Genomic DNA, 17,763 nt, shown 5'->3' on the forward strand with positions numbered 1-17,763 from the left:
GTGCGTCTGCCACGTAAACATGGCGGCCCCCGTGTGGAATGGGCGCCACCATTTTGTACGGACTCGGTCTGTATTAGGGTTAGGGGCGTTTGGAAGTGACGCCCCTTTCCAACCCTAATACGGACCCAGTCCGTACTTTTTGCCCGTTTGTAACGGGCCTTAGACAGCTTTTAAAAAGCTGTCAAGACGGATCTCTTCCGGAAGGCCTTTCCTGAATAAAAAGTGCCCAGCCACAGAATGACTGCCCCCCACATCATGTATCAGCCCACCGTCTGTCCTTGTCATACTGTATATATTTTCTTTCTTTTTTATTCTGTTTTAAAATATATTTTAATTGTAACATGTTTAATCCTGTTTTAAGGGGGGGAATTTGGGACACAATTGTTGTAAATGTGGATTTTAATATGTTGTGAGCCGCTTTGATTGTCTAGTTACAGAAAAGCGGGATACAAATAAAAGTTTTATTTATTTATTTATTTATTTATTTATTTAGAAGGTAGGTTTTTGGTTTGTTTTGAACTTTTGTATATGTATGTGGTTTTTATATTGGGTGTAGATGTTTTTAATGGTTTTGAATTTTGTTGAGATTTTAAATGTTTTGTCTGTGAGCCACCTTGGGTCCCTCCAGAGAGAAAGGCAGCATATACATGAAATTAATAAATAAAACTTGGAACCAACTTGAAGACACAACAACAATTATTTTGCACAGCTCAGAATTGTGATCCAAGTGCAAAGCAGTGAAACCTGTTCTTTAGGAATCTTTTTTGAATACTACAAGATATAGCTAACTCTGTATGCTTTGGTCTTTTGGAACTTGTGGAGAACAATTTCATTGAGTCTTATGGTGTTAAACTTTGGGGAGCATGCATTCCTAGTCACATTGTTCAAAATGAACATTATAGTCCTTGCCTGTTACATTGTAATTTAAAGTTCATTCATTTGTACCATTCAAAGATGAGGAGGCAGTCATATTCTTGACTTGTTCTTATTTTAATGCCCCATGTACTTCTCATATTATATTTCTACATGCTTTCTATCATCTGTCAGAGTAGCTGTCCTGGGAAAGATTTTGCTGTGACTGAACACAGGTTTAGAAAGTGGAATGTTGTATCTTATATCTTTAGAAGACAGTAGTAGTAGTAATAATAATAATAATAATAATAATATTTATTTGTATACCGCCCTCTGGCAAACCAATCCGGGCGGTTAACAACAGTAAAATATAAAATATGACAATTAAAAACCCTTTATCCCTCCCCCCCTTAAGACAGTATTAAATAGTATAACATATTAAAAACACAATATCAAGCATAAAAACAGCAATTAAAACTAAAAACCCTGATATCCCTCTGTTGATCCTCAACCATCACTAAGATGGGGCCACGGGAGGAATGAGGGAATCTGGGAACCTGGGCTGGGATGGTTAATCTGGAAAGGCCTGCCGGAAGAGATCCGTCTTGACCGCTTTTTTAAAGCTGTCTAATTAATGAACATATTTGACAAGATATAATAGTGATGAATGGACCTCCTCCAGTGCCTATTCTAAATTATTCTGAATTAATTCCTTGAATGTCCCAAAATTAATTTAGTTCTTTGTGGTCTCTGTGACTCACAAAAATGGGTTAGCCTGTGCAGTGCTTCAGTGGAACCTCTAGAGCTGTATAGAGGAAACTTTGGCCTTGGCTCTGCTCACCTCATGGCATTCTTAACCCTCAGTTCTTGCTCAGAAACTTCAGTTCCTTTCCTTTTGCTGCTGTAGCAGCTTTGTAAGAACACTCTAGAACTTCCGTTGTTGTTTTCAGCTTTTATCAACATTGGCCTGTTTACCAACTAATAATAAAAAATATTATTAACTATTCTTCTGTAAAACTCAGTTTTTTCCTTGTAAATTTACAGTTTGACCTACGGCTTTCCTGACCATTATTCTTCCTTCATAAGCAGTCCTGCGGGACTCATTTTTCTATTCAACCATGTCCTTGATTGTTTCTTTTAAGAAATGCACCATGTGTGGTACTAAAATACCTGATTGTGATGGGCATTCCCACTGCTATCTCTGCCTTAGAGAATCTCATAATCCCTTCCGCCACCACTTCCTATCCTTTGCAGTCAGAAGTTGGATTTACTGTTTCAGAGTACTCCCATTCGGTCTCTCCACAGCTTGCAGGGTTTTCACAAAATGTATGGTGGTCATCACAGCCTACCTGAGACAATAGGTCTACCCCCTTATCAACAACTGGCTCCTGGCAGCTGACTCCAGAACAGCACTGACCTTATTTTACACCTCCTCCACTCCCAGGGTCTTGTCTTGAACCATGAGAAGTCTCACCTCCTCCCATCCCAGGCTGTCTGCTTCATTCGTGGCACACTCAACTCTCACACTTTGATGGCCTACCTTCCAGAGAATCGATTTGTTTTTTTACTTCATTGCATTCGCTAAGTGTCAGCATGGGACATATAAGTTGCCCTTGGGTTCGTGGCTTCAACCACAGCAGGGTCATTGGTCCCACACAGAAACGTCGCTCCATATTAACACCTTCAAAATGCTCATGGTTGAGAAGGCACTTCAAATCATCTGAACCTCTCCTTGAAAGTAATGTTGTACAGGTGGTCATGGACAGTACAATCGTTATGTACTATCTCAACAAACGGAAGAACATGGTCCAACACACTCCTTCACCTCACCCTCCACCTTTGGTACTGGTGTATCCACCATCACCGCAGTATACCTTCTGGGCGAACAGAATATCCTCATGGACACCCTCTGCAAGACACTCGTATCATCCTATTAGTGGTGCCTCCATTATCATTTGCCCCATATTCAAGCAATGGGGCACTCCAACCATTTATCTGTTCTCAGCTGCACTTAATACTCACTGCCGGATCTTTTACTCCAGAATCTGTCTGGGAAGCAACTCAGATTCCTCCAGAGACACCTTCCTTTACATTTGCGGGGACTGATTGTCTATGGCTTTCCACCATTCCCAGTCATCACCAAGTGGTCTCCAAAATTTACACGGATGGCTCAAGATGCATTCTTGTCTCCCCTTGGTGGTTGCAACACATGGTTCACCCACCTTCTGCACCTATCCAACAGTATATTTCTCTGTCACCCACACTTCCTTTATCACCGCATGCTACATGATGGGCAGATTCGACATTCATATCTCAAGACTCTTCGCCTCACAATCTGGAAACTCTTCCCATAATCTGTCTCCTGTCCCTAGTTTGGAATGGATTTGAAGTATTGCAACATCCCACCTCCCAAGGAAACCACTTGTGATTTGTAACCTTTGCCTCCTTGCTCAAGAAACTGTTTTTCTGGTGATCATAATATCAGTACAATGAGGGAGTCGATAAAGAGTCCATGGATATGGAAGATCAACTTTATACACATCTTTTCCAATAAATTGTGTTGTCCCTTAATAGATCCAAGTTCAATTGCCTGTTTAGTTCAGTTTCAGTTTAGTCATTTTGTGGATGCCCTATTAAAGTTCAGGCTTGATTTGTTCACAGGCACATTTATTGATTGATTTTGGTAGTTCTCCAGCTCCACATTTCAAATAAGTTGGGTTTTTTCCCTATCAGCTTGTTTCACTATCCAACTTTCACATCCATACATAAAAAGTGGAAATACTAAATTTTGGTATTCAGTGGTACATCTTTGGATTTGAGGATCTTACCTAAAGTATATACTCAAATTTCTGCCCCAAAATTGACCCCAAAATCCCAAGTCAACTTATTTACGGGTCAGTATGGTAATGTGATAGCAGCTCTTTCAGATTCCCCCATGCAGTTGGCAGAGCAGTTTATTTCTCTCTTGAACCAAGCAGGAAAAGTCCTGAGTGATTAATTGATGTTAGACAAATAGAGTCCCTCTCTGGCTGGCGCTGGCTGTACTGTCTGGGTGAAGGCTGAAACCAAACTGGAAACAAACGCTGAAGCAAAAAGCCTCAATTAGAGTCTCTCTTGCTGTATGCACACATACACACTCTGAAGGGTCATGGCAAAATCCATTATTTTGGCCCCAAAACCTGCCCTCAATTTATACATGAGATTGACTTACAGTGAAGTATATACAGTAGTTCCTTCATAGCTGACCTTCTCATTTCTTGACTACAGTTTCTGTTTTGATGAATGGCTGAGCCTAAGTACTGTATGGAAAATGTTTAATTAATTTGATGTCTCCATCACCCTGTTCAGTGTTATATAAATCATCTGTGGTCATTATTTTTGTTCAGCCCTAACATTCCTTTTGCGCTCCCTTCCTTTACATTAGTTATTTCAACTCTTCGCTGCTAGTAATATGTTGTCACCTGAGTACCTTAAATTCTTGAGGTCCCCCCACCACCACCATTTTCACACCTCATTTTTGCAAGGCTAATTTCATTTTCTGTATGATATATTTTGAAGATAAATTAGATAGGATAAAAATACACATCCTTATCTCATCCCTTTGCCAAAGTTTCTCCATATTCTGTCCTGACAATGGCTTTTTGACCACAGTGTAGGTTATGCAACAGAACAATCAGATGTTGTGACATTCCCATTTCCTTCAGTGCAATCTATAGTTTCTGACAAATTGGTGTTCCCACCAAATATGCCAGAGAAGGTTGTTGGATTGAGAGAAGCACATCACCTGAATATCTTGGAGCCCAGGCAGAATCATATGAGAAGATACAGTCCTTCAGATAACCTGAAACTGAGGCTATAGGTCTTTGTAGGTCAAAAACAGCATTTTGAATCGCATTAGGAAACAGACTAGCAGCTAGTACACCTTTTGTAACAAGGGATTTGTGTGCTCCTTGAAATTGTGTGCTCCTTGAACTCTCTTCAAGGACAGCCCAAGTTTAGTATGTTACAGTAATCCAGACAGGATGTAATGAAGGCATGTCCTACCATAGCTAAGCCAGACATCCCTAGGAATGGGCACATTCAGCATACTAGTTTTAATTGTGCCGTTGCACTCCTAAAATCCTGAGCATTCAGGTTCAGAGATGTGCCCAGAAATCTACTCAGACTGGAAACTTGCATCTTCAAAGCGAGTGCCATACTATGTCAGCAGTGCCCTTCAACACTTTTACATTGGGCAAACAGGCCAACTCCTGCACCAGAAGATAAATTGACATAAATTAGACATCAGGAATGGGGATACACAAAAACCAGTGGCAGAACACTTCAATCTCCCTGGGCTTCAGAACAGGGGTCTTTGAATAAAAAGAACTACAAAGGAAGATTGGAAAGAGAAACAGTGGAATTAGAATTTATCCACAGACTACAATACATCAGCAAAGGGTTGACAGATAATAGTGTCCTGGCACACTACACACATTTCAACCTTATCTAACCCTCATCCTCATGATGACACCCTTGGCCCATTCATCACATCCCTGTTTCCCACACTCATCTACTCTCCTTACTTGCTAGCTCATTTCCATACCCACAGGACTTTGAATCTGAATTGACATTTTCATGCACAGATAACTTACATAGGTTTGTGTCTGGGCTTTCACCAAATATATCTGAGGCGCAAGTCTACAAAAGCTCATTCTACCAACTTCTTTCTTTCAATTAATCTCAAAGGTGTGACAAGATCTATTTCCATACTTTAAAGAGAATATAATCCCAATCATCACAGGTTGAATCTCTAGCTGCTGATATGTCTTGTGACTCTACAGGAAACCTCAGTCTTGTATAGATTGAGTTTCAGTTTGTTTGCTTTCATCCAGTCCATTACTGTCCTCACACACTGGTTTAGAACTGAAATAGCTTCCTTGGCTAAAGGTGGAAAAGAGAGTTAGGCCTGAAGCAGACGGGTGGCAAGGAGAAGCCTCTGACTGCAATCAGGCCACAATCAGTCCAGGACTGCAGTGACCGCATGGCTCGGTCTCAAAGCAGACCACTGCCACAGTCCTAAGGCAGCTGTTGCCCACAGCAGGTTTTTTTCCTGCTCCTTTTCTGGTCACTTTGGACCACCTTTGGTGGCTTCAGTGAGTCATCTGAACGCCATGCCCCTGAAGCGTCCAGAAGCTGCTTCTTTTGGCCCATCAGTTTAGTCCATAGAGTTGAAAGTTATCACCATTCTGATATCACGAGAACCCAAAACTCTGAACAACATCGCCCATTTGTTTCATTTTTTAAGCTATGTCTCATCTGAGACAAAACAAAACCCTGAGACTCCATAGGCTAATGGTCAAAGAGTCAAACAAGACTCCCCCATCATTACCTTTTGGATTCACCCTTCCAGATAGGAATGCATCCACTGATATCCTTATCCCAAATTGATATTGTATTCATTAAGTTATAACAACTGGTGCATTATGGGGAATTTTATTTGTGTCACCATTTAGATATTTCTCATAGATAAATTAGCCAATACATCTTTTAGTTAAATTCTATGCTAGCAGTCATCAAATATATCCTTGACCAAATGAGGCCTTGTAAGGAATAGTTACCTGGCCCCTCAGTTACCAGCCTAGAGATAAATGGAGGAAAGTGATTTGTGTTAGTAAAGAACTTAGATACATAAACAGACTTTCCTTTAATCCACTCTCCCTTCAAAAAATCAAACATAACAGAATTAGTATTCCTCTACAACATAATTGCCTTGTCAATTATTTATGGATATTAGGGTGGCCTATATAGACCTGCTATTTATACAGGGTGCTTTTTAATATATAATTTTTATGTCTATCCATATTGTGTGCATAAATATTAATATATACTCATTTTCTTAATTTCATTTTGTTATAAAGCTGATGTTAACATGGTGGAATTATGTAGTGTTCAGTGCTTTTTAAACCTAGCATTATTTGTGTCAGTACGATTCCTTTATCGTCATCAGTTGCATTGTGAGGAAGTAATCAATAATAGATAAATCCATCAGCCTCAATTTTTTCTTAATTGTCTAAAAATAATAAACTGAAATGTTCCTTTTTAGGGAGAAATGTAAATTCACTAATTATGACCCGTAGAAACCCTATCTATTTTTTATAATTGTTCATTCACAACAAGATCTCCCCATCCTTGAATTTTCAGTTAAAGGTAGTGCATCTCTGTGTGGTTTATAAAGCACTGACTTACAACATTGATTGTGTTTTTGAATTTATATCACCAGCACAGAACCCTTTTAATTTATCACTTGCAGCTCTCTGCACTGCTCAAAAAGAGTTCAGGGACTTTAACTCTCCTCATAGGTTTGAGGCGCATGTGGGCTTAACTGGGGAAGGGGGGGAAAGGAAAGGATCATCCCCTCCCATTTTTACTGGATTTTTCTGTTCTGTCAGTGGTCATCCAGTATTGAATATTGTCCTTTGTTTGTTCAGACCATATCCATAATTTCTTCTGTCTTTTTCTTCACTGCTAACAGTAGGAAAGGGAACTGGAGGGATCACAGCTTCCATTTTAATGCTGGCAATCTGTTACTCGGATAGGTTAAAGCATTTTATATAGGGTGCTGTAAACAAAAAGAAAAGAGCCAGTGGTGTAATGGTTTGAGTGGTTCAAATCCCCACTCACCTATAGCTATCCACTGGGTGCTCTTGGGCAAGTCACATTCTCTCAGCTTCAGAGGAAGGCAACATCAAATCTCGGAATAAATCTTGCCAAGAAAACCCTATTGTAGTGTCACCATAAGTCAGAGTTGACTTGAAGGCACTTAACAACAACAACAAATCTGCAATTCTGTTCACATTTACCTGGAGTAATTTTGATGGCTCTAGAAGGGGATATTACACCTGAGTAGATTTATATAGGATCTCCTAATACTGGACACATAAACAAAAGTATTATGTTAAACATATCTAGGCAGGAATGTATAAAATAGAAAAGGACATTTGTAGGCTTTAAAGTGTAAAGAGGTGTGAAACCACTGTGGAACAATTGTGTAGAATAAATTAATGGACTACGGGGATTGTCCTTGGCTCACAATCCCAATAGGATATGAAGGAATAGAATAATTTATCCTTCCTTTGATTATTCTACATCAGAGTAGGATGTTAGAGCATATATTGACTTAAAATAATTTGCTGCTTCTTGAGGGTGGCAGCAGAAGTGAAGAACCAAAGTTGCATGTTGGACATGCAGGACAACACAAATATATATTCCAATGAGTAATAAAAGAGTCTTTCATAGTGCTGCTACTTTACTATACAAAGCAAAAAATAAAGCAAAAAAATAGTCTGCATAGTAATTTCTTGCTTTTATTAAGACTGCTGCTGAGGATGGTCTTAAGTATCTGGTGATACTTTAACTTAATTAATCTTTCTGTTTTCTTATTTTAATGAAGTGTATGCTTTAGTGTATAACTGTGATAAAGAAGTCCTTAGGTTAAATTTTACTCAGCAAGAACTTGACCACAGGACAGAATGCAGCTTTGAAATGAATTGCACAACAGTGTAAATGTGTACGTTTAAGCCAAGCTTTGTCTTCATTATGCTTCTCTCCCAGTACCATGGGTTCCCGACACTCTGCCAGCCCTGTTGTTTTCACCAGTGCCAGAAGTTCGCCTAAAGAAGAGCTTCATTCTGCCACTTCCCCACAGCTTGCACCTTCTTTCTCCTCTTCCTCCTCCTCCTCTGGCCCTAGGACCTTCTACCCACGGCAGGGTGCAACTAGCAAGTACCTGATTGGATGGAAAAAACCTGAAGGGACAATAAACTCTGTTGGGTTTATGGATTCAAGAAAGTAAGATCATTTTGGTTCTATTTTGGTGGGTGTTAATTTTGAACATGAGGAGCCTCTACGGGCATTTTGCTCATAGAAAACTCCAAGTGCAACAGTGATTTAAGCCAATTAAAGTTCTTGTAGAGTAAAATTTAAGAATTCTATGGAGAGATTGCTATAGTCTGTAAAGTATATTAGGGTGTTCAAATAATTGTATAAAATTATTTAATTAAATTGTTGAATCCAAACAACAACCTCTGCTCCTTCTCTTCAGTTACTCACTTTCACTATAGCAAGTTCATTTTGAAAACCTAAAACATTATGAAACTCCAATCTGTGTTTGGGATCCTCTCCCCCAGCTTTAAAATACAAAAAAGCATTGTACAAACTTGGGAAGATGAGATGTCAGGTACCATGAGAGAAGCTGTTTTGTTTAGAAGATACAGATTTTTATATTTGATTATTAAATGAATTAAAGGATTTTTTCTTTCAACATTTTGATAGTCAGTCATAAAGTATAGTTGCTACCAGTCAACTTCTCTTTAGGCAGAGAACCTGGAATATTACAACTCTTAAAGAGAAACATGCCCATCAGTGCCCTTATTCTTTTGAGTACCAGAGGAATGGTGGCAAAACAGATCATACCAATAGTGTTTTGGAAATACAGTCGCCGCTCCATTTTCATGGACTTGAAATCCGCATCCCTCACCCATTCGCAGGTGGCAAACGGAAGGGGGAAAAATGGCGTGCACTCCTGCAGTGCACCCCTGTGGGTGCCCGCAGGCATGCACCACCATTCAAGCCAGTGGGGCTTGAATGTAGGTGAGTTTCCATTTTTGTGGGGGGGGGGGGGGTTGGAACGGATCTCCCATGAAAACAAAGGGGCAACTTAAGTCTTTCTCTTCTGTTACTTCAAAAGGATTAAGAAATGCTATTTTAGTTATTTGGGATAGAGAGCCAGTCTTATATCAAGCATGGTATAGTTACAGGTGTCATAATCTTAAGTAAAGTGTTAGAAGCAAGCTCACATACATGAAATGAAATTAAAGCCAGTAATTAATAACAGGCCAAGCCCCAATGATACAGCGATATACAAACATAAAGTAAAGGACAGGTCTTCTAAAACAGGATGTAAGACAGAATGGGAAGGGAATGATGGGGTAGTTCTATGGACAGCATGGAGCAAGACAAGAGCACAGTAATACCAGGGAAATGAACTACCTAGCATTAACTGGAAGTCTTGGGCAGAAATTTGATTGATTGATTGATTGATTGATTGATACCTTAGCCAGTGGGAAGGCAGGGACAAGTCAGTCACAGTGATGAACAGATTTCAAATTTAAGTATGGCAGGTGCTGAGAAGGTCTTCTGTTGCTGATGTGACTAGGTTTGCCTCTTTTGTAATGAGGTTGTTATCACTGCATAGAAGGATAAATGTTCCTAACAGGTTTATTCCTTTAAACAGGTATTTAACTGCCCACATCCAAATACCTGTTTCCCATCTATTTTTTCCCTGAATAACAGGAGGTCTTCTGCTTCAGACCCTTTGAATCTTAAACATATACACTCCTTTCTTTAAAGGCGTCACCAGAGTGATGGTAATGAAATGGCACATCCTAGATTGCGTGCCTCAGCCAGAGATCTTCGAGCCTCACCAAAGCGAGCATCTAAATCAAATATTGAAGAAGAGTTGAAGAAGCTGATCGATCTAGACAGCCCAACACCAGAATCTCAGAAGAACTTTAAGGTGCCTGTTGTTGGTTTGTTTTTTGTGTTTATAGTCTGACTTTTTTTCTCATGAATGGGACTTAAGGCAGTTTTCCATACAATAGTGCAACTTCAATTAAAATATAAAATAAAAGTAAACACAGCAATAAAAGAAAGAAATAATAGCATGTGTCTTGTTAAAAGTCCCTTCTGCAGCAAGCAATAATACTCTACAATTATTTATTCATTTTACTTATATCTCATACTTGCTGCCAGTATGGGTTACCGTTCAATTGGTACAGGATCAGTTGCCTGAATATATAGATTTTTTTCCTGCTGGTGGAAGGTTAGCAGGGAGGGACAACACTCCCTTAATTTCATCTGGTAATAAAGAATATGCAAATTTAATTCCAGGGCTCAATTAAAGGTCCTAATTCTGACCTTGAACACTGAATAAGGATATCTTAATATGCACTTTGTCCTGAGGACATTACCATTGCATAGAGGTCTACTATGATGGATCTATAAACCTTCTAAAAGTGCAAGCGAGTCCAAAATTAATAGGTGTTTGTCCTGCACTCTTAGTGTTTGCCCCACACTAGTGAATGGAGTTCCCAGAGAAGCCTACCAATGTTATTTACTAAAGTGCAGCAAATTGGCTAAAAATAGATATTTAGGCAAGACTTTTTAAGCTCTACTTTTAGAGAAACTGTTTACATGAAATGCTGATTAGTTTATTTACTTTTTTTTTACATTTGCTTGTTACGGTAACTATATAATCATAACTAAATACAACTCATAATGCATAGCTGAATAAAACCAAGATCTGAATCAGCAGCTTATTATCTACTGACACCAAAGACAGAATGGAAGAATTTTTAATGTTTTCTCAAATTCTGACTTTCAGCAGTATTTCACATTACAGCAATTTGTCCTAGAAACCAGAACTCTGTGACATATATTAACAGGTTTACATAGGGAAGGTTTCAGTAGTTTAACAGCTGCAACAATTATAGTGCTTATTTCAATATACAGCTGAGGAGTGGGGAGATACTATTTGTTTAACAGCCACTTGTTCCTCATGGAATGTTGATTTCCAAATACCACTTTATTCACTTGAGTGGTTCTTCCACTTCTGTGAACAGAATACTTGAACAATAGGATGTTCACTGAACTTTTGTACAGCATCTGTGCCTTATTTTGGAACAACCAAAATTGCTTCTCTAACTTTTTAAAGTGAATATGCACACTAAGTAAGTCTGCACAGAAGTCTTCTTTAAGGGTTTGCCAGAAGTACTAATGACTTAATGATCTTAAAGCATCCAGCAAATAATCTTGAAGAGAGAGCCCTGATTTCTGAGACCTCTGTGCTGAAAACACTCCTTAACATTTCATGGTTGTCAGAGATTAAATGGTTTCCACAGCAACCATGCAAAAGAGGGCACTTGCAACTTCTTTCTTTGCTTGTCAAAACCCAAAGAGGCTTATTAAAACTTGTAAGCATGAGGTTCCATGTACAGATTATTTTTATAGTGTTGCCTTTGAGGCCGAAGCAAAAGAAAATAGCTGTTGGCAAGCACTCTCCTCCAAATGTCTGATGGTGGGGGAAAGGACAATCACCTTTCTTGTGACTTTTCAGACAAGGACTGTTGTCTTTTCACAAAATCTCTATTCATTTAAATGATTTATTATCCTAGTTACTGTTAGTACATGTCTGTTGTGGAAGTCTTCATGATCAATGGCATTTGTTCTTCCTCAAGTAATTCTCCTTATTTAGATGATAGATGATTGCCACTCAGTTAAGCAAATGATCTGCCAAACAGTATGAATCGTCTACTGTTCACATTTCTTTAGAAATATCTGCTCTTAGTAGACAAGGGCAACGTGACACTCCTTCCTCAGCTCCTTGAAACAGCTTATTAAGAAGGAGCATATAATTTCCCCCAGTAGCAAGAGTAGCTGATGTTTTTCTTGGAGGGGTATTTCCTTTCTTAACCATTCTTCTGTAATTTGCTTCACCCCAATTTTTCACTTTCCACTTTGACAAACAAGAGAGGAGGGCTGTGCTAGTCATTGCCTCATTCTAAAGAGGCAGAAGTGTTTCACCTCCAAAAAGGAAAGGGGTAACAAGACTTCTGTTTAGACAAAGTGTCCAAGTAGACGAGGACATGGCAAGGTAGTGCATTTTTCACAGCTGGCAAAAGTATTTGTGAAAGTTCTTTTTCCGCTCTCAGTCAGTTATATTTCACTGTAGAGGATGTCAGTTGTCCTGTTCAAGTCACACACACAACACAGATCATGGCAGGATGAAACAAGGCATAATCAGATGAGCAGGCAGAAGCAGGTGGAAAGGCACATGCATACGTCTGCTCATGTAAGATTGAGGAATCAGTGGTAATGTCCCTTCCTGTCATTTAGAGAAGTTCGCACCCCATTTAATTCTTTAAATGTGGCCTTTCTTTCCCAGCTCTAGATTATGTATTTAATCTTAAGATTTTAAAAATCAAATAGTAATGAAACTATCCCCCCACCCCACAGATCCATCCCCAATTGTCCCCCATTACGTACATTTGTATTTGCTTATCTTATGTGCCATTTTTCATCCAATACTGGACCCAAGAGTAGGTAGGTCACTGCATGATTTTAAAAAACATACAGCTAAAATCACAATGTTACAATATTACCATGAAATTACTTATCTTTAAATTTAATTTTAAATTTTAATAAGTGTTATTTTATTATATTTTGTGCTGAGATGAAGGTTTGTATGTAAGTAAGCGATGTGAAAATGTAAGAAAAGGGTACAAAATGGTAGTGAATGTGCACCTTTTTAATGAGAATGGAATAAAGAATATTATGTAAACAAAAAACTCTTTAGTAAAAACAATGTAAAACACATTTGAAGCATAAAACATAAAGTGTCACTGACACTCATTTTTAAATGAGGTCTCATAAAATACACTTATATGTGTTTTACTATAGGTTGTCTCATATTTCTTTTCTCTTCTTTCAGTCTCCATTCCCTAGCACTCCTACCTCAAGGCGTGCCTTGCAAAGGACTCTGTCAGATGAGAGTATTTACAGTAGTCAAAGGGAACACTTCTTTCCTTCACGAGCGTCTCTTCTGGACCAAGCCCTTCCAAATGATGTCCTTTTCTCCAGCACATATCCTTCTCTCCCCAAGTCCTTACCCTTAAGAAGGCCATCATACACATTAGGAATGAAATCTTTACATGGTGAGTATGACCCCAGTTACTTGTTAAGAAAATGTCTTACGTTCATTGGCTGGTGTATTTGTGGGGTCTTTTTCAGCCTAATTTCTGCTGTGGGCTCAAGGTAAACAAGCTTCCTTCGCAAATTTAGGGTACTCTCTGTACTGCTTTCTTGTTAAGGATGGCAATAATATTTGAATGATCAAATAGGAAAAAAAAACAAGAAAGGAGCTTTTTGAGTGACAGAAAACCTTGATGAGACCGCTTTCTTGTTTGTTTTTTCTCCACTCCACTCCTCAAATAGACTTGAAGACTACTCCCTGCCTTTGCCACCCCAGATTCACCCATTTCCTGTTCTCCCAAGCTTGTGGGACAGGAAGGCAGCCCAGCAAGAAAGTTTGTCATGATGTGCTATGTTCCATTAGCTGATGCACAGTGATGGCATCAGCAGCTATTGGAACACAGAGCCGGATGACATTCATGATTGTGAACCAGAGCACAAGTGACAAGAGTACAGTCTCCTGATCCTCACTTGACTTCCTTCTCTGTCTCTTACAATATTGTGCTGCAGGAGGGGAGAGAGCTAGAAGAGAATCCTACAATGCTCTACTTTCACACTCCTCACCTTTCTCACCCCACCACTATCACAATGTGCAACAAGTGGGCAGAAGGAAATAGGAGAAGACACAGGAATACAAATAGGAGAATGATGGCCCTTGTGGTCTCTTCCAGCTCTATAATGCTAGTCTGTGATTCTAAGGGGCTTGACAGACAGGCAGAAAGGGGCGGCAAGATGCTGCCCCTTTTTGCCCCAGAAGTAGGCCACAGCAACTACACAATGCAACCTGCACATGGCAGAAAAAGAAGCCCCGTTCTGCACTGCACACCCGCACTCCATGATGATGCCCCTCATGCACCATGCCATTTGGACGCAGAGCATGAGGCATGTCATCAGTGCGTGCGCCATCTGAACACGCGTGTGCCAAGATAGCACCCAGACAGAGTGGTAGGGCTCGGAAGCGTGTAGACGCTCCGCTCTCCTGAGCCCTAATTTCGGCCCTGGCATAGCACCAGTCTGTACTGGGCCTAAGTCTAACCAAAAAGGTACATTGGAATAGCAAAATCAGCAATGAGCATCCATCTTACAGTTTTCAAGGACACTCACACTGTCCCTTGTCCTGCCTAGCTTCCCTAAGCCTAACCAGTAATCTTGCCACTCAGTCTAACTATAACCCACAGGTTAATTCTTTGTAATAACTCCCTCACTTGAAGTATCTATTTGGTTTCAAGCCCCTCAACTCTGGACTTTAACCTTAGTTCCTCTCTGGAACCTTCAAAACTGTGTCACTCTCTGGACTCAGCAAGAGTCTATCTAACTGAAAACCAAACCCCATCTAATCTTCCAACTGCCACTAATGAAATTTTCATCTTCCCCCAGCCAGCATTTCATTGACTGACGACATCTGACTAGCCTAAATCTGCCTATTCTCTACAGTCAGTTGCCTGATTAGTAAAAGTGAAAGGCATGTAGAGGTAAATTTAATGCCACCGTAAACATTAGGCAACACAGACCTTTCTAGTTCCTTTCATGTTCGAAAAATATCCTTTGATTTTGCTTGATCTGCAGATCCTTTACTTCTTTTAACTGATACTTTAAAAAGAAGCTGTGGGCTTGTGCAGACCTGTTAGCTCCTGGAATCTCTGTATCTAGTTAGATTGAGAGGGGGCCTGTATGTTCATGTCACATTCATTGTGTGCCTGTTTGAGTGAAGGATCTCTGTAACCCTGAAAGCTAAAAATCTGAACTCCAGGAAGAAGGTGCGTCACATTCAAAAATATGGTATCTGGGTTGGGAATGCTTATAAGCATAACACCTGCTCTCAGTCTAACCATGAATAATTTCTTGGAACATCCTCTGAACAAGCCCAGAATATTTGTGAGGATTTACTATACCCAAATATAAGGTTTGTTCAACTGTTTGTCCTAATGAAACCCATTAAATTAATGAAAGTTACAACCTCCTCTTGATTCATTGAGTCTGTTCTAGCTAACAGTTGAATTTATGGTTGTGTGTGTGTGCGCGTGTGCGCGCGCACCTTCAAGTTGCCTGTCAACATATGGAGACCCCATGAATTTGATAGGGTTTTCTTAGGCAAGGACTACTCAGTAGTTTTACCAGCACTTTTCTCTGAAATATAGCCTACAGCACCTGGTATTCATACTCAGGACTTTTAATTTTTCTGTCAGTCGATGAATAAAGTAGTCAATAAAAGAGCTGAATTCAAGTAGTGAAGCAGCATGGTGTTGTGGTTTGAGTGCTGGACTATGATTTTGGAGAACAGGATACAAATCGCCACTCAGCCATGGAAATCCACTAGATGACCTTGAGCAAGTCACAAACACTTAGGAAGGCACATCAGAGGAAGGCGAAGGCAAACCCCTCTGAACCAGTCTTGTCAAGAAACCTTCATGATAAGGTCACCTTAGGGTCATCATAAGTAAAAAAACAACTTGAAGGCACAGAGCAATAAATACTCTTACACTTCTTGAATTCTTCTTCTACTGTACTCCTATAAGTGTTTCCGCTCTGTTTACTCTACTTTGGTTGTGGCATGGGGGTGGAAAGCAATGGGTTTTTTTCCTTAGCTGGATCACTCCTAATATTGGAGGGGTTATTTCTCTCCTAGGAGAACTAGAAGTCTTCCACGTTAATCCTGCCTTCTATGGAAGAGCAGAAGTGCACTTGCTCCATTCTCCATTGACCAGAAGGATATATTAGACCATCTTTCCACTAACTTTTGTGTAGCTTCCATTTGGGACATAGTACAGGTGGCCCTCCATATCCACGGATTTTTATCCATGGATTCAAGCATCCACAGCTTGAAAATATATATAAATTCCCAAAAGCTAAACTTGATTTTGCCATTTTACAATACCCTTGTATATAATGAAACTTGAGCATCCACAGATTTTGGTATCCATAGGAAGTCTTGTAACCAAACCCCAGCAGAAATCAAGGGGCCACCGTATAAAGCCAAAAGGGAGAATAAGATGTTTTTACAGAATGCTCTTCCAGTTTAATGTCAGTGTTGATGTTTGTTTATTTCTTTCCTCTGCTTGTTTGTTTGCATTCATTGTTGCCTCAGGAGAGTTCTCTGCCTCTGACAGCTCCCTCACAGATATCCAGGAGCAGAGGAGGCAGCCTATGCCAGACCCAGGTCTTATGCCTTTGCCCGATTCTGCTTCTGACTTAGACTGGTCAAATTTGGTAGATGCTGCCAAAGCCTTTGAGGGTAGGTATTTGCCAAGTATTATTTGAAAAACTCCTTCTAAAATCTCTCATTAAGGAGCTTTTAATCTACCATTTTTATCACTGCATAGTGTGTTCTATTTCTGAAGCCCAAATTCTTCCATTACTGTGGGCTTCCCAACAGTGTTGTTCCACTTACAGTCCTTTAAACCAGTTTTGTGTCCATTTACATTTGTGTTGGTCCAGATTTTTTTAAAAAAAAATTTACTAGTCATAATATATTTTCATGGTTTTGCTATGGATCTGAGTGTTTTTAGTTGATCCTTATGCATTTAAAAAGGTTTGTGTACATACCTTTTCCATTGGGCCAGAAAAAAAAGTTTTAAAAGGAATTCAGTTGAGTGATATTTTGGTCACAGTTTGAAATAAAACATCAGAATGGTCAATCCAAATATAACATGCTGTAGAGTGAAAACAGGCAAAATGTTCAGTACTGAGAACCCATATAGGAAAGTCTTGAAAATCCATGTGAAATATCTTTCTGCAGCCCTGATAAACAATAACCACCTTTCCCCTTTTTATAATTGGACTGGCTTCAAGGAATGATTAACAGAAGGAAGAAATGTATTCCACAACAAAAACACAGTGTGCATGTTGGGACCTAACAGTATGCTGTGGCTTACCTTGGAAATGAGTCAAACTGGACTTTGAGATTGGAAGTTTTCACTTCTATTTTCAATTTTCAAACACTGTAGTTCAGCATTTATCTTTAAATTGTGGTTAATCTTAACAAGACAACTTTTTGTAGCCTGAAGTTTGCCTGTTTTGGTAAATTTTAGTTCACACTAACCACAGTTTCTGTGGGTTTGGCAATGATGCTGGATCTGTGTAACTGAAAGTTTTTAGTTTCTTTTGCATGACTGTACCAGAAAA

At 39.5% G+C, this 17,763-nt stretch overlaps 1 protein-coding gene across 7 annotated transcripts in view; it reads left to right on the forward strand.

The window, feature by feature from the left end:
• SIPA1L1 (signal induced proliferation associated 1 like 1) overlaps nucleotides 1-17,763 on the forward strand; it is a 238,188-nt gene that overhangs the window by 215,875 nt on the left and 4,550 nt on the right. For 6 of the 7 annotated variants that reach the window (XM_089521800.1, XM_089521802.1, XM_089521799.1 and 3 more), the window contains 4 exons: nucleotides 8,446-8,682; nucleotides 10,243-10,408; nucleotides 13,382-13,604; nucleotides 16,727-16,873. In XM_089521800.1, coding sequence (XP_089377926.1) covers nucleotides 8,446-8,682; nucleotides 10,243-10,408; nucleotides 13,382-13,604; nucleotides 16,727-16,873 — 773 coding nt within the window. The remainder of the gene's footprint in view (nucleotides 1-8,445; nucleotides 8,683-10,242; nucleotides 10,409-13,381; nucleotides 13,605-16,726; nucleotides 16,874-17,763) is intronic. The other variant, XM_089521806.1, reaches the window with a different exon arrangement.

This window comes from Sceloporus occidentalis, unplaced genomic scaffold (genome assembly GCF_023333645.1).
Source record: "Sceloporus occidentalis isolate IW3139 unplaced genomic scaffold, rSceOcc1.0.p SCAF_4, whole genome shotgun sequence".
NCBI lineage: Eukaryota > Metazoa > Chordata > Lepidosauria > Squamata > Phrynosomatidae > Sceloporus > Sceloporus occidentalis.